This window comes from Mytilus trossulus, chromosome 11 (assembly GCF_036588685.1).
Source record: "Mytilus trossulus isolate FHL-02 chromosome 11, PNRI_Mtr1.1.1.hap1, whole genome shotgun sequence".
In the NCBI taxonomy this organism is placed as follows: Eukaryota; Metazoa; Mollusca; class Bivalvia; order Mytilida; family Mytilidae; genus Mytilus; species Mytilus trossulus.
In genome coordinates, this window is record NC_086383.1 from 49,117,391 (window position 1) to 49,135,506 (window position 18,116).

At 30.8% G+C, this 18,116-nt stretch overlaps 1 protein-coding gene across 1 annotated transcript in view; it reads left to right on the forward strand.

Annotated features, from left to right (window-relative positions):
• Window positions 1-1,033: 1,033 nt before the first annotated feature.
• LOC134690114 (replication factor C subunit 1-like) overlaps window positions 1,034-18,116 on the forward strand; it is a 28,460-nt gene continuing 11,377 nt past the window's right edge. The window contains exons 1-13 of the mRNA XM_063550086.1: window positions 1,034-1,303; window positions 2,633-3,028; window positions 3,348-3,441; window positions 3,945-4,034; window positions 7,953-8,146; window positions 8,696-8,803; window positions 9,330-9,378; window positions 9,843-9,952; window positions 10,255-10,404; window positions 14,235-14,336; window positions 15,021-15,200; window positions 16,071-16,184; window positions 17,553-17,910. Coding sequence (XP_063406156.1) covers window positions 1,034-1,303; window positions 2,633-3,028; window positions 3,348-3,441; window positions 3,945-4,034; window positions 7,953-8,146; window positions 8,696-8,803; window positions 9,330-9,378; window positions 9,843-9,952; window positions 10,255-10,404; window positions 14,235-14,336; window positions 15,021-15,200; window positions 16,071-16,184; window positions 17,553-17,910 — 2,215 coding nt within the window. The remainder of the gene's footprint in view (window positions 1,304-2,632; window positions 3,029-3,347; window positions 3,442-3,944; window positions 4,035-7,952; window positions 8,147-8,695; window positions 8,804-9,329; window positions 9,379-9,842; window positions 9,953-10,254; window positions 10,405-14,234; window positions 14,337-15,020; window positions 15,201-16,070; window positions 16,185-17,552; window positions 17,911-18,116) is intronic.

The window sequence follows — 18,116 nt, forward strand, 5'->3', positions numbered from 1 at the left end:
GCATTTGGGGTTTTCTATGTCTGTTTGATTCATATTATACATGTAGATGAAAAATATATGTTAATCATCGTTTTTACCTGTTTATATAAGAATGATACTGTGTGGGTCGAATCAATTTTATCAAATGATTTACCTTTGTTTCACTTTCAGTGTTGACATTCTTTCCCTTTGAATAAGTGAACACGCACAATGCATGCGGTATTCATTTAGGTTAACTTGAAGTTCACATAATGTTTTTTTTTTTTTATTTTTTATTTTTTTTTTGCTTTATTCATGTTGTTCAGTCTGTAGTTTTTTATGCTGTGTTTTATATATTGTCGTTTATCTTTCGATCGTTTTTTTTCGTTATGAACCTGGTGTTGTCGGTTTGTTTTCTACTTATCAAAAATAAACACTACGCAAAAAACATAGTCATGATACATTTTTGTAATTATTTATTCCGATACAAACACATGTGTATTGTAAGGACCAAGTTCAACACTCTGGAAAAAAGTGTATGTATGGAACAGTGGCGGATCCAGAGGGGGCGTTGAGGGCGTACCCCCCCCCCCCCTTTTGCTCGGGCTTTTTTTTCATTTTTGAAAAATGATTAATCAGACTAGACTTCGAGAACTTTGCCATTTATCGTGTACTGTAGTATTTAATCTTTATGCGACAACTCTTTACTTTATATAAAGAAATTTTGGGCTGGAATTTACTGATTGTCAAAGTCATGTGATTCGCTATGGTGGAGTTGACCAGTGCGTCGTGAAAAAACGTCGCTGAGTCATTTTAAAATTTAAATTGCAGTAACAAATTGCTTAGGCTGAGGTTAACATTCATGCCACCTACAAAGCGACACAGGATTGAGCAGGAACGTATTAACTTCTATTTCACTCCTCTACTTAACATCAATCCTCTACTTAACATGCTGGAAACATCAAATTTAGGATGTAGGGTTGGAAATATACTCTGCAATACTATTACTAGCGCATGTGCAGATGATGTCGCACTCATGAGCAAAAAGACAACCGATATGCAAGTACAAATCAATATGGCAAACACTTTTGCTGGCATGGAAGGATATAAACTACAGCCCCAAAAAAGCGTCGCTATTAACATCAAACCTAAGCCATCAAAGAAAGAAACGCTACTGAAAGAATATACATTAAATGAAGCTTGTATGCCGAGAGTTGACTCAGCTATGCATTTAGGAATAATCCGAACGAACTCTTTAAAGAAAAATATCATAGCAAATATTGAGGAGAATATAAAAATCAAGAAGAAGTGCTTATGCTCTACTGGCTTGGCAGAGGCTTCCATGGTGAAAATGGACTAGATATGGAAACTATAATTCACCTGTTTAAAATCTATATCTTGCCGGTGTTATTATATGGAATGGATGAACTGTTAAATAAAGCTAAAAAAGGTATCAATGCCTACTGGATTGAACGAACATCGTATCTAGCTAAGCTCTATAACGGCTTAAAAAAAATGTAAATAGTGTATAATGTTGTTGTGTTACGATAGTTAATTCATTCTTCATGTATATATTATTTTTATTTTCTTTGGTGGTGGAACTGTTCGACATACGGAAGTATGGTTACCCTATAAAGGGTGTAAAGATCCAGAGAAGAAGAAGAAGTTTCATGCAATTTTATACAAATTATTCGAATACATTTTTTGTGTAGTGCGATATGATAAACTCACTTTCTTTTCGCTATTATTTTTGCCTCTTGTGACTAATTTTTCTTTTTTTCGTTAATTAGTGAGACCGTTCTATCAAAAATTAAAAACAGGTCCGATTTGTACTTGGTTCGAGATGTCCTAATTCCAGAGAAACGTAAACAAACAATAGTTTCTCAATATTGTTTCACGGTCGAATGCACTTGGTGGCGCGAAAACAAAATGGAAGCTCCGTTTTGATAACTTTTCAGCTAAACACAAATTAAAAATGGTAATATAATTGGAAATGATCCATTATATATAATTGACATTGCGAAAGATATAAAGTACCATTACTTTTTTCTTAATTGCAACACACTTATCTAGGAAGAATAAACAAATAATGCAATTTGAAGACAGTTGAAGCAACGATAATAAAAAAGGGGGCACCATTCGATTCCGCAACTTTGGCGAATAGTTGACTCTGTAGTAAATGTACCACATCTCCTTATTTTCTATAAGATCAATTGCAATGTCTGTTTTCTCGAACATTAGCAATTCATTTAAAAATCCGTAAAAACTGTGTTCTATCTATAATTTATAGATCAATAGTTTCACCATTCCTCAATCCTCAATCTTATACAAGTTATGGTACAATTCGTCTCATTGGTGCATAATATGAGGCAGGCACTACCTGTGAAAGGGGACGAAATCTGTATGACTTGTAAGCTCATCATCAGTATACTAAAAGAAATAAGAAGAATAGTGAGACTATATCAAGAATAAAAAAAACAGTGCACACAGAAACGCTGTAACCTTTAAAATCTGGTTGCGCACTGAATCCCCAATGGAGATGTTTATAACTTTCTAACGATGCATGTATGTGCACATGTTATGCACATGCATGTATACAAAATTGTATGCATATAATTGTACATCTATGTAATAAAGGCTCTGTAGTTAATGTACAAATGTATGTTCTTTTCAGGATATTAGAAATTTCTTTGGAGCTCCAAAAATAACAAAGAACAGCAAAGAAGTAAAAAAAGATGAAACTTCTTCCAAAGTGGTTAAAAATGATAAAGGGAGTGATTCCAAGTCACGTAGCAAGTTAGAAAAACAAAATTCTAAGGATAGAGAGAAAAAAGTCACACCAAACAAACAGGAAAGCAAAAGCAAGAAAACCCCACAGACATCCAAAAATGAAAGTAAGAAAACTGAATCTAGTAAAAAGACGATTATTCAAATAGATTCAGATGAAGATGAAAATGGGAATTTTTCAACGAAGACAAAATCAAGAAGCAAACGTCAGTCCAGAGATTTGTTTATTGACAGTGATGATGATAAAACTCCTAAGAAAGCGTCTAAAAGGAAGAAAAAGCAAGTAGGTAGAAATGTGAAATATTATTTTACGATAAAAAAAAGAAGAGCAATGTCAGAAGAAAATTATGAAATGTCACAACCAGACTTGCAAACCTTGCAAATTTACAATTTAAAAAAAAGAAAATGGCTTGAAAAGACAAAATGATTCTATTCTGCCTTTGCCTGCTGTACAAAATAAATATATATGTATCACATATAAAGAGTAATCATAATCCTAAAATCAACACACAAAAAAATTGTGTGATTTATATATGTTTGTCTGAACGATTCATTATAGTTTTTGATGCTGAAAGTTTCCATTGCCATGCACTTTATTTCAGATAAGCAGTGATGATGAAGAATCAGAAGAAGTTATCAAACCATCAAGTAAAAAGACAAAGTCAAAGAGGAAGTCACACAGGGTCTTAGATTCAGGTGTGTATGAACAGAGTATACAATGATCAAACTAATCATTTGTACATGTGTAAACATTTTTAAAATAAGCAGAAAACTACCAATTCACCATCCAAAATGTTTTAGGCATTTTGTTGTAATCTACTGGGCGTAAATATTTGACTGATATTTGATTTGTTGAGACTATTCCATATTATGACAATGAGCAAAAGATCTTATTCCTTTCTAAATCATACCTACCTCACATAAAGAAAGTCAAGAACAAAATGAAGAAACCCAGTCATCTAAAAAAAATAATTCATTTTGTCTTACGTTATGTTCATATCTCCCAAACGAAAGTGAAATACATGTAATATTACATGTACATACATACATGTTAAAGAACAAACAGAAGAAATAACTTGATGTAACAACTGCTGCTTTTATGTTAAACCTGGATATGTGTCAATTATGAATAAAAAGATCAAAAAATATTTAAATTTATCTGACAGCTGGGTTTCAAATATTATATGATTTGTTGACAGATGATGAAGAAGATCCAATTCCACAATCAGACAAAAAATCAAGAAAGAAAGGAGGTAAAAAGGCTGGTCCTATTTACCTTGATGAATCAGGTTGGTACATTCTGACAGAATTATATTTACTTTGACACTGATATGAAAATTGGTTGTACATTGATGATAAATGAAATCTATTTTACTACTTCACAAGTGTAACTCACTTTTCTTGAAACTGCAAAGCATGTAATGTCAATCTTTAACTCCTCCTACAGTGAACTATGTGTTCCAATGCTCAACTTAATGTATTTTGAAATAGCTATTTGCATCTGCAGGGGCATTATTTGTGTCTCCCAGCTGACACAATAATATCTGAAAGAAAGTCTTGCATTGACTTTGTTATGAAATAGTAACTTCACTGTGGAATGATTGGGCATCACTTTATAACTCAAAACTCTACTTTCTGCTATATAGATGATTTTCTCTCTCTAAATAATTCAAAATTTGGTGACTATGTGGAACGCAACTATCCCATCGACCTAGAGATAAAGGATACTACTGATACAGTTAAGTTGGCCTCATATCTTTACTTACATCCAGAAATTGACAATGATGGTCGGTTGAAAACAAAACTTTACGACAAAAGAGATGATTTCAGCTTTCCTATTGTGAACTTTCGATTTCTAAGTAGCAACATTCCAGCAGCACCTGCATAAGGGGTATATATCTCCTAATTGATAGGATATTCCTGTGCTTGCTTTTTCTATTATGATTTTCTTGATAGAGGGTTGCTGCTCACAAGGAAGCTATCAAACCTTGAGTTCCAAATGGTGATGTTGAAATCATCTCTACCTTAATTTTACAGATGCCATCATGAGTTGGTTGACTGTTATGGAATAACCCTTACTCAAATGATATTCGATATGTTCCTTATGTCGTAACTACAATCCCCTTCCCTTTCATGAATGTGACATATGGAATTAGACTGTTTACCAGATTTGGTATTACGTAAGCAACACGACCAGTGCCACATCTGGAGCAGGATCTGCTTACCCTTCCAGAGCACCTGAGATCACCCCTAGTTTTTAGTGGGGTTTGTGTTGCTTATTCTTTAGTTTGCTATGTTGTGGGGTGTGCACTTTTGTTTGTCTATTTGTCTTTTTCATTATTAGACAGGGTGTTTTCATTTTATTTTCGATTGTAGTATCTTTCGTCCCTCTTTCATAGATATAGGATGATGTTGTAGAGTGCCCATGAGACAACTCTCCATTCCAAGTCACAATTTGTAAAAGTAATCCATTATAGGTTAAAGTTTGCTTTTCAACACAGAACCTTGGCTCACACCAAACATTAAGCTATAAAGGGCCCCAAAAATGACTAGCTATATATAGTGTAAAAGCATTCAAACAGGAAAACCAACAGTCTAATCTAAATAATAAAAAATAAACACTTATGAACCACATCAACAAAGACAACCACAGAACTTAAGGTTCCTGACTTAGAACATCAGGGATGATTCTGGGTGTTTTCAAATGGGTCCTTTGAACATCAAATTGGGAATTTTTATCCCATTTGGGAATTTTTTATGCATACAATCTAAAACGAAATGATATAATTTTCCTGACCAGTAAAAACGGAAAATGTATATTAAGTTTCACCTGAACACTGCTTGAAGAAGTTATCGGATTCAGACCAGGGAAGTTGTAATACATGAATACCATTGCACATGATGCACTATCATCATAACTTTGGCAAACAAGGCATATATACCAGCTAACATAAACCTTTGGCACTTAAGCAGTTTAGCTATTTATTCGAATTTCAAATGATCTCATAATATATGAGATATCTTATATAACATATTAGATTTTTATAAGATATCTCATTTAACAGTTTAATATATGAGATATCTTATATAATTCATTTTTATAAAGCTATCTTATATAGTTTGTGAGATATCTTATATTATATGAGATATCTTATATATTTAATAAGATATCTTCTAAAGTTTAAAAACTTTATAAGATATCTTATATACTTTATACTTAGATATCTTATATACTTATAAGATATCTTATGTACTTATAAGATATTTTATATACCTCATAAGATATCTTCCAAAGTGTATAAGATATCTCATTAAGTATATGAAATATCTTATATTTTTTATACAAGATATCTTATAATATTATAAATTCGTATATTTTAACAAATTTGATTCGTTTAGGGATAGTCACATGTTAAACTATATTTTCGAAGGTAGTGAGAAAACGGTGTATAGCAAAAAGCAAATTGACCAGCAAAAAGCATATTGCATGGTTATTTTTTGAATATCTAAAAACCGATATATTTTGTGACGTCATGTAATGAATTTCAGGATATTGTTTAACTTTTTGAAACAAATGATATCTGTGATCGATTATTTGACGAAAAAAAATCTTCGAATACATAAGATGTCAAAAAAAAAGTAAATGAAATAACAACTAATATGTTGTTATTGTCAAGGAGACAATGTAATATCTATAAAGTTCCAACAAACCTAAATGACGATTTTGATATGTAAACATGGTCGGAAATTAATAATATAACAAATATAGCCTTTGTATGAGGTCAATTCAGGATATATCGACCCAAAGAAGTATATCGACCTCGGACTTCGTCCTCAGTCAATATACTTCTTTTAGGTCAATATATCCTTGAATCGACCTCATACAAAGGCTATATTTGTATATAGTTAAATATTGGATATCATCTTTAGAAAATTATACAAGATATCTTATAATTTCTACACGATGTCTCTAATAATATATCTTATATGATATATATAGATTCTACCACTGCATCCAGTGTAATACGATATTAATCCACTCTTGACAGTTAAATTTTCAAATTTAAAACCCAAGGCTTGCCCGTGCATTTTAAATATTTAGAATTTAACTGTCGAGAGTGGACTAATATCGTATTACACGAGATTTGGTGGTGGAATCTGTTTCTCTAATGATTTTCTAACATTATGCACACTTATTCCTTCTTTTCAAATGATCTGCAAAAAGATGTGTTCTTTCTATGTGACGTCATCAGGCATGGTCGCCTTTTTTCATGCCGTCACAAGGGGAAATTCAGAGGAAAGCAAGAACATTCGACGTCATAATCGGATTTTAACCAATGAAGTACTGAGATGAAATAAAATCACACGTTGATTAATTTTTTTTTCTACAATGGGTGTAGATAGGGATAAATTGACGAAGAATTAGAGAAATAAGATATCTTAAATAATTTTTTTTATAAGATATCTTATATAATAAAGAAGATATCTAATATCGATTAGAAGATATCTTATATATATAATATATAAGATATCTGATATATAGTTTATAAGATATATCATATTGTTTATAAGATATCTTAAATACAATTTATAAGATATCTGATAAAGAAAACTATATGAGATATCTTATAAACTATAAAATATATCTCATAAAGTTTAGAACATATGCATGTAAGATATCTAATTTCATGAATGGTCCATCGTCAACATTATTTTCAAGAAATCTTTAGTCTTTTGAGGAAATAGAGCAAAATATAAAATAATTTCTTGTATAAAACAGTTTTGCAAATTCAAATACTCCAATAAAAATTTTTTTATTCAATTGAATCCGACTGCTAAAATTGTTTACCTCACGTTGACATAATTAAATCTGTGTTAATAAAATGCGATCGTAGTCAGCATTCTTATCCGGATTTTCTACGTTTTGACGACAAACTATGAAAAATTATAGTTGCGGTAATAGGTGACTGAAACTTTTCCGGATATACCGATTTTTATTTTATTTTCCTGAATTGGGAATTTATATTCACTAACATTTTTTGGGGCCGCTGGCAGATTTAAGGGCCGCACAGCGGCCCTAAACTATATAGTGGAATCATCCCTGAACATGTGCAAACAAACTATCTAGTTTACAATATCACTATTGTATCGCACATTGATATACATGAATGGTATATGCAAATCTAATTATTTCATATATTTTCCAGATGAAGAAAGAAGAAAGAAGTCTACATTAAATGCCTACTTTAAAACACCTAGTCCACAAAAGTCTAAGCCAAAAGAAGAGGTGAAGAAACAAGACAGTAATGTTAGAGGAACACCTGTCAATGTTTCAGATTTCTTTGGTGGAGGATCAGTGAAAAGAACAGAAAGACCAACTGTTGTCAGTAAAAGAAAATTGGTAGGAAAATAATTATTTTGGTGTCAAGATTGCACCAAATACACCAAAACCCCAGAAGTTGAATTAGATATAGGAAGATGAGGTATGAGTGTCAATAAGACACTCTCCATCCAAATAACAATTTTAAGTTACAGTATGCGTATTTGAATTTCAAAACTTGTCAAGAAAACTTTTTTTTTATCAAAAATTACACAAGTAAAATACGGCATATGAATCTTTAAAAAAATATATTCAACTATAACTGTACAATCATAAAAAAAGGAAGATAGCTTCAATTTATATTTATAATTTGCTTAGCTTTTAAGTTTTTAAAACTGCAAAATAACAGCAAAATTTACCTTTCAGTACTAATAAGCACTCTGATTGTTTAAGTTCAATGATATAAAGGACTTCCTATGTTGTTTGCTTTTTATTCAACATTTCAAGTCTTAATTGAACTTGTTTTTTATTCGAGATCTTATTTATAATCCTTAAGACATCAGGCATAGATGATTGTGAACAGCATAAATGATGGCTGACATTTTAAATGATTTTATATTGTATGTACAGGAGGAAGATGAAGAAGAGAAAGACAAGTTTGATGATATGGAAATGCATGACGATGACGACTTCTTGAAAACTTTAGAAGATTTAGATGAAGCAAGACCACCCAAAAAGGTACATTGTCTGTTTAAGATGATTGATAATTCTGTTGTAAGAAAGTGTGTCTGGGTATTCAGATATACAAGTTCCAACAAATCGTATTCATGTCCCCAACTGCTTTTCATTTGGATTATGGATGGCAACATTTTGGTTTCAGGACGAAATAGTTTGAACAGTTGGAAATATCTTTACCAACTATGTCTTGATAATGCCCCATGTTGAGGAAAATCTATTTATTTTAGGGTCAAGATCACAACAGCTATTGTTAGATTGATTTCTGATTCCTGGATTGAAGATTAGTCAAATTTACAAAAAACTCTGTTTTACCTATAGATGTTAACATCCATAATCCAAATGGATTAATTCAGAAACCCTAAGGAAACACAAAATCAGCCTGATATATATTATAAAGTATGTATACATTGCTGTATAAAAAAACAAAAAAGAAAACAAGAAAACAAGAAAGAAATTGGGAAAATGAATGTGCTGTTCTATTTTTAGAAGACTGTTAATTTCATTGTGATGTTGTTTTTTTCTACAGGCAAGAGTTGATTCACCAGAAAAAGAAAAATCAACATCAAAACCATCAGGTTAGATTAATTAATTTATTGATTTTTGTAAAATTATAATTTAGTAAATAATTTCAGATATTGTATATTTCACATATTGTGAAATCATGCAGTCAAGTTTGGTAAACACGTCAATATCTTTTTGTGGTGAATTAAAAAAAACACCAAGATGAATGAATGTAGAAGACTAAAAAGAAAGTTAAGGGCTTTAATTCAGAAAAAAACACAATTATATCTATTATTAAACTATTTCAGAATTATTTTTTTATATTATTTCAGAAGAAAAAAACATAGAATTTATAATTTTTACCATTTCAGAATAAGTTATACTAATTTAGAATAAAAACACATAATGTATACTCGTTCAGAAAAATTATAATAATTTACACATGAAACTTAGTTTAAGATAACAAAATTTTTCTGTTGTTTTATGATAAAATTAAAGTCAGTATTTGAATGACAATTTCACACACTTATATATACAGTTTCCAGCACAATAGCCAGCAAACTTGCAGCTAAAGCTAAGTTCCTTGTGGAGGAAACACCTGAGAAATCCAAGTCAAATGATGTATCTGGTCCAGAGACAGAAAAGAAGGTAATATTTTAATCAAATTATTAACTCTTCAACCAATTAATTGTTTTCATATGGAAAGCTCAAACCCTAAAATTTGAAAGCCAATGATGATTAAATACTTCAAAACATTAGGAGCAATACGATCAATAGTGACCTAAAAAGAATAGTCAAACTCATCTAAGGTCAACGTTGTCTGAGAGTTTAAATTACTCATTGTGTTATAAGTTTAAGTTGTGCTATATAAATTGAAACTAGTGATTATCAGTCATTTACTATATTTAGGTACAGATTTACATATTCTTAATCTCTGTCTTATATTATAGTCATCAAAGAAGGAATCTCCTGTAAAGAGGTTTTCCCCTGCTAAACCAGAGAAGGTATCACCAAAGAAACCATCACCTAGTGCTAGTGAAAAAGCCAGTACACCCAAACCAGATAAGGCAGCACATCCTAAAATCAGTCCTAGTAAAACAGTAAGTAAATGTAAAGACTACCAAAGTAGAACTGGAATGAATTTCTTGCATTGTGTGTAGTTATTGCATAATCAGTTTGCTTATTTAAGCTATGGATTTTTTTTTACATTAATAGCAGTTTTCAATAAAGACACATAACTATTAAATCAGGATTTTGATAAAAGGTTGCAATCATGTTACTAAAATTTCCAAATTGAAACGTGATCATTAATTTAAAAAAAAACAGTAAATAAATGGTAATCAATTCCAAACATTAATTTCTAGCTCAACTGTATGCAGTTCTGAAATCAAAAGTCAAGTTAATTTTTATACGACCGCAAAATATGAAAAAAATTTCGTCGTATATTGCTATCACGTTGGCGTCGTCGTCGTCTGAATACTTTTAGTTTTCGCACTCTAACTTTAGTAAAAGTGAATAGAAATCTATGAAATTTTAGCACAAGGTTAATGACAACAAAAGGAAGGTTGGTATTGATTTTGGGAGTTTTGGTCTCAACATTTTAGGAATTAGGGGCCAAAAAGGGCCCAAATAAGCATTTTCTTGGTTTTCGCACTATAACTTTAGTTTAAGTTAATAGAAATCTATCAAATTGTGACACAAGGTTTATGACCACAAAAGAAAGGTTGGGATTGATTTTGGGCATTTTGTTTTCAACAGTTTAGGAATTAGGGGCCAAAAAAGGGCCCAAATAAGCATTATTCTTGGTTTTCGTACAATTACTTTAGTTTAAGTAAATAGAAATCAATGAAATTTAAACACAATGTTTATGACCACAAAAGGAAGGTTGGTATTGATTTTGGGAGTTTAGGTCCCACCAGTTTAGGGATTAGGGGCCAAAAAGGGACCCAAATAAGCATTTTTCTTGGTTTTCGCACCATAACGTTAGTATAAGTAAATAGAAATCTATGAAATTTAAACACAAGGTTTATGACCATAAAAGGAAAGTTGGTATTGATTTTTGGAGTTTTATGGTGAGTTGAATAACACCTGTATCACTCAGATTACAATTCTACCTTCACATCTAAGTTTGTATTTAGCCTATTAAATACTTATTTAGCCTTGAGAATTGAAAGGTCAGTTGCCCATTCATACAATAGAAGTTGATGAATTTGGCTTCATGCCATTTACCTTGTCCAAAATTAAGGTCACTTGATTGTTATTGTGATATTGTTAAAGTACAAAAGAACCCTATATTCTGACCAATACTTAAAACGTTGTGCATCTTGATTTAATTCTTAAAAATCTGTTAATGTTGAGTTTTAGGGATTATTTAAGGTTATATTAAATTGCATATTTCTTTACATGTTAGTTTTTTTTCAGATATTACAAAACAAACTATTTGCTTGACTGTTATAGAAATAGACTATGCTTGCAGGTTATCTATTACACTGTCTTGTCTTTAGTTTACACCAAATCTGACAAATTATTATTTAGTTGCAAAATATTTTAAATGAGACCTGAAATTTTAAATGTGCATTGAACAATGTTGAAAGTTAAAATCATCATATAAACTAGAATGAAGAAACATCTTGGTCCCAAAAAAACATCATCAACCAGGATATAAAATTCCAAATATTAATTTATCATTGTTTATTATAATAATATCAGTTGAAATCTCAAGCCACTGTTTTTTATGTTTACAATTTAGGTCATGTCCCAACAGAAAATCAATAAATATGACATTACAATGTACTCTTAGCACAAACACATAAGGTCACTGTGAAATATACAACTAGGGCAGGAAACTATCAGTTATATCAAACCAGTTTGACCAGATGTTTAGTTTAAAACCAGTTTTACTAGATGTGTCCTATATATTGACAATGTAAATGACATGAGGACCTGCATGGGTTTTTTAATATCTGTATTCTTTAAATTTTTATGGCATTTTCCTTTTAACCTTTTTAATAGCCTTACAAATAACTCTCATTCTGTAAAATGTTCATGACAATGATTTTACTATATAGTCTTTTTGTTACAAGACTATTTATCAATTATGTACATTGATCATTATATTATCAGTATTGCATTACAGTTACTAAAGTTACCTTTTCAAGTTATTTTGCACATTTATTATTTATACTTTTGCACCGAAGTATTCTCTATATTTTATTTTATTGTTCATTTTCTCTTTTCTCTATTTTTTTGTTGCTATTACATGTATTCTCTATTCTGTAAACCCCATTTTGACCCTGATAGGTAAACTTCTATTGTATGAATGGGATAAACTGACCTTTCAATTCTCAAGGCTAAATAAGTATTTCATAGGCTAAATACAAACTTACCTGTCAAGGTAGAAATGTAATCTGAGTGATATCGGTGTTTTTCAAGTGACCATAATTAATCAACAGTTTAGGAATAAGGGACCCAAATTAAACTTTCATCAAAAATTGAATAATTGTGGTTCTTTGATATGCCGAATCTAACTGTGTATGTAGATTTTTAATTTTTGGTCCCGTTTTCAAATTGGTCTACATTAAGGTCCAAAGGGTCCAAAATTAAACTTAGTTTGATTTTAACAAAAATTTAATCGGTAGGGTTCTTTGATATGCTGAATCTAAAAATGTACTTATATTCTTGATTATTGGCCCAGTTTTCAAGTTGGTCCAAATCGGGGTCCAAAATTTAACTTTGTTTGATTTCATCAAAAATTGAATAATTGGGGTTCTTTGATATGTCAAATATAACTGTGTATGTAGATTTTTCATTTTTGGTCCTGTTTTCAAATTGGTCTACATTAAAGTCCAAAGGGTCTGTAATTAAACTTAGTTTGATTTTAACAAAAATTGAAATCTTGGGGTTTTTTGATATGCTGAATCCAAACATATACTTAGATTTTTGAGTATGGGCCCAGTTTTCAAGTTGGTCCAAATCAGGATCTAAAATTATTATATTAAGTATTGTGCAATAGCAAGTCTTTTCAATTGCGCAATGGCAAGAAATATCTAATTGCACAATATTGTGAAATAGCAATTTTTTTTTTTAAATAGAGTTATCTTTCTTTGTCCAGAATAGTAAGCAAGAAATATCTAATTGCACAATATTGTGCAATTGCAAGATTTTTTTTTAATTGAAGTTATCTTTCTTTGTCCAGAATCAACTTAAATCTTTGTTATATACAATATACAATGTATATTCACTTTTTACTACCAATTGATAAATTAAAATAATCTACCATCCAGTGATAACAAGCAGTTTTTTTACATCTTAATATTTTATGATGTATTTAAATGAGTAGTTATTTGTTGCAAACTCCATTAGAAATTTTAATTGAGATTAGTTTTGGAATAAGGGAAAGGGGGATGTGATTAAAAAAATTGGGTTCATTCTCATTTGAAATTTCATAAATAAAAAGAAAATTTCTTCAAACATTTTTTTGAGAGGATTAATATTCAACAGCATAGTGAATTGCTTTAAGAGAAAACAAAAATTTTAAGTTCATTAGAACACATTCATTCTGTATCAGAAACCTATGCTGTGTCAACTATTAAATCACAATCCAAATTTAGAGCTGTATCCAGCTTGAATGTTGTGTCCATACTTGCCCCAACCGTTAAGGGTTCAACCTCTGCGGTCGTATAAAGCTACGCCCTGCGGAGCATCTGGTTAACAATAGATTGAAGGAGATTTGGGATATATGTCAAAGAGAGGAAACCAACAACACAATAAAAAATCAAAAGACATCTAGAGATCAAAAGTCTTCAACAGTAAATATGGTAAAACAGAGAAAATAAGATGATTAAAATGAAAGAGGAGAAAGTATTTTATTCCAGTGCTGAAAAACTGAATAACTCAATAAATGTTTATGAATTATAAATTGATATTACAGTCACCAGAAACTCCTGGTACAATGGAAAGAAAAGGATCTATGTACAAATCTTATCTAACCAGGGAAGGACCACAGGCTCTGGGGTCTAAAGAAATACCAGAGGTAACTATTGTATAAACTACAAAAAGAGGACTCCATGCCATTGTAACTGAAAACATTTCAGGGCTGTAGTCCATATGGTTAGCCAAAGCATTTATAGGGTTAAAATAATATCTATTTCTAGTTTGAGAATAAAATTGGTTAAACACAAGACAAAAAGAGTCAGAAGGCACTTATACTTAACAAAAAATGTATATTTGTAGAGAAGTAACATAAATTATTCCAAAGTACAAAAATGTGGAAATTATCAGACAGTTGCAATTTGGAATTGAAAATGGGTCAAACTAAAGTTATCTCCAATAACTGTATTATTCAGCTGAAAAATAATTTGATTGTAAACAAAATGTTCCGTAGCTTAATAATTGTATTATACTCGTTTTGGATATGTAAACAAAAAACATTATCAATTGTTGGACTATTATGAAAGATACATTCTACATATATGTCGGAATTAAAAAATACATTATGCACATGTTGTGAAAGCGAAAACATGCATTTAATACATTTCATAAGTTAGATACTCATATGACAACTGATAAAAAATGTTTCATAGCCCAATCAATACAAATGAATTACACAGACATTTGACAAATCAGTTGTTATTGAAGAAATTACATATCAGTTTGTGCATATATTGTATTCTCAGTCAAACAGGATTTCTCACTCGATTTTACTTGGATGTTTTAGGGTGGAGAAAATTGTCTTGAAGGGTTGACGTTTGTAATCACAGGAATTTTAGAGTCATTGGAGCGTGACGATGCCAAACAGCTAGTGGAGAAATATGGCGGTAAAGTGACGACCTCTGTCAGTAAGAAGACATCCTATATGGTTGTTGGCAGAGATGCAGGGGAAAGTAAACTGACAAAGGTATTATACATGTACCATGTAGTATGACCGTCACAAGAAAATTATTAAGGTGATACCCAACACTCACTAAAATTAATTTGGCTCATTTAATTTTCATAAAATTTTGTCACAGTAAAAACTTTCACCCTTTAATAAAAATGTAAATATTTCAAAAATTTTGAACCAACCGTTTTGTCAGAAAAATTACACTGGTTATATAGCAGTTTGACAAACCCCAATTTTGATCCTTGAGAAGCTTAATATTCCTTTTACAACACAACGTAACTAAAACGTTTAACTGACTTTACAGAGTTATCTCCCTGTAGTGTTATATACCACCTTAATCTGACCTTCTAAAAACCTTTTCCTTGGAACTTTTGTATGACTATGCTAAAATACCAAATTTATTCATTTAAAGATGTTTCTAAAAAAACAAAAATCTTTGAAATGCTTCATGTGAGAAAAAAATCCAAAATTAGACCCAAGTCACTGTTGAAAGGGAGATAACCTAAGTTAGATTTGATGAAATACAAGCTTTGTACCACACTTTTTGTTGATGCACTTTAGATATAATTCTTTCTCTTCCTCTCTTTTTCTCACATGTAATATTTCCTAAATAAATGTTATATTTTATGATTGGTGTTACTTCCATGTTTTTAATCATTTATTATATTGACTCTTCATTGGTTTATTAAAAAAAATATTTTATTTTAAAGGTATTAGGATCACACTACAACCTTCAACAATGAGCAAAACCCATATCTATTGCAAGCTACAATAGGATCATAATGACACATGTAAAACAATTCAAACAAAAAATTACTAATACAAAAATACTATTAAACAAAAGGAATTTATACTTGTCTTATTTAATATATCAATATTTTACAGGCCAGAAGTTGTGGAACTAAACAGATAAGTGAAGATGAACTTTTAGATCTAATAAGAACAAGACCTGGTAAGAAATCAAAGTATGAACTCCAGGCAGAGGAATCATTTAGAAAGGTCAGTGAAATTAGTAGTTTGATTCACTTTCATATGTGCTATATATATGAAAATGGAAACGTGTCCAGATGTGCCTAAGGCTAATTTCATCTGCTCCCTTGGACATCTAATTTCTAAATCAATTTATTTTGAAAGGCTATATTTATACCCCCGCTTTAAAAAAGGGGGGGTATACTGTTTTACCTCTGTCAGTCTGTCAGTCCGTCCGTCCTATGAATATTTTTCGTCGCATTTTTCTCAGGAACTACAATACAAGGATTTCAGAAATCTGGTTTCAGGGTTAATCTAAGTCAGCTATACCGTGTGATGCGTTTTCAGATTGATCACTTGACATCTTTCTGTTTACTGAACACTTGTATGATTTTACACATGATAGCCAAGTTGAAAATTTTCGTCACATTTTTCTCAGGAACTACAATACAAGGATTTCTGAAATTTGGATTTCACGAACACTTTCAATTTTTTTACACTATTTATATTATCCACTTGCGGCGGGGGTATCATCAGTGAGCAGTAGCTCGCAGTTTCACTTGTTATATTTTTTATGAAAATAACTTTTTTTTTAAAGATAACATTTTGTTTCCATATTTATAACAAAGTACTGTGAAAGTACTTTTATTCGTGGGGTACCAATTATGTGTTTTTCGTGGATGACTTTATCATGTTTATAGCCTAATTAACGCATTTGATGGTCTTTAATCTGTTGATCACTTTATCTTAGGTTAATTAGTGTTGGCACTACGATTTATACGGGCCAATGTTTACTTATCTTTTTAGAAAACTTAAATCCACGAATTTAAAACCTACGAACATATAAATATAGCTGAAACCATGAAAATTGATACCCACGAATTAAAGTTCTTTCACAGTAATAGAAAATGGAAGAATATGGGGTATTCAGCAGTGACACAATATCAGTACATGCATAGCAAAAATAGCACAAAAAGCAAAGGAACAATGATTTTAATGCTGTTCTTCATCTCTAAATCAATGAGTCCTTCAACACAGAGCATAACAATTTCACCTCTCTGCAAGTTTAAGGTGGCCTCCAGCATGTAGAGAGGACTTCTTTGCAAAAATAATTTGAATAGACTTTGTAAAATGTAACCCCTTCAAACCTGGCCTGGTAATAAAAGGACATACTGGAAAGTAATACATAAGGCAAAATAGTTCCTACACATGGGTGTAGATTTAAAACTATGTAGAATATATTTTAGTAAATAAGATATCAGATGAAAAGTGAAGTACTGGTGATTTTTGTTAAATACATATTGACTGATAATTTTGAATTATACAAAATTGTATGAATGAAATCTAGAAAGGTGCTGTATATATATTAATTTACATCATATATTTTATGTATAACAGGAACAAGCAGAAAGCCTGAAGAAAAAGGATAGTATTAAAACTAAAACCTCAGAACATTTATCTAAATTTGAAAGGACCCCTTCACCGAAAAAACACACAAGTATTAAAATGGAAAGTAGTCATAGTGAAAGTACAAAAACTGTTGCAAAAAGTGAAAGTAAAGTGACTGTTGCACAAAGTGAAAGTAAGGTTAAAGGAAGTGACAAACCAGAAGAATCATTATTATGGGTAGACAAATATAAACCATCAGCAATGAAACAAATTATTGGACAGACAGGAGACAAAAGTAATGCTAAGAAATTGTTGAATTGGTTGAATAACTGGCATAAAAACCGAGCAGCAGGTGTGAAACCTTCAGGTAACTGGTAATGACACAATAACATGTTTTATTAATTACTTGATTGACTTTTTAGGGGGGGGGTTTAAGTTTCAAGCTTGAGAAAAAAGTAAAATCCTTTACCAAAGGACAAAAGTCAAAATATAATTTTAAAAAAACACAACAAAAATCCCTTAATCTTTACTTGCGCTTTAGTTTGAAATATTTTATTATCACATTAACTTGAG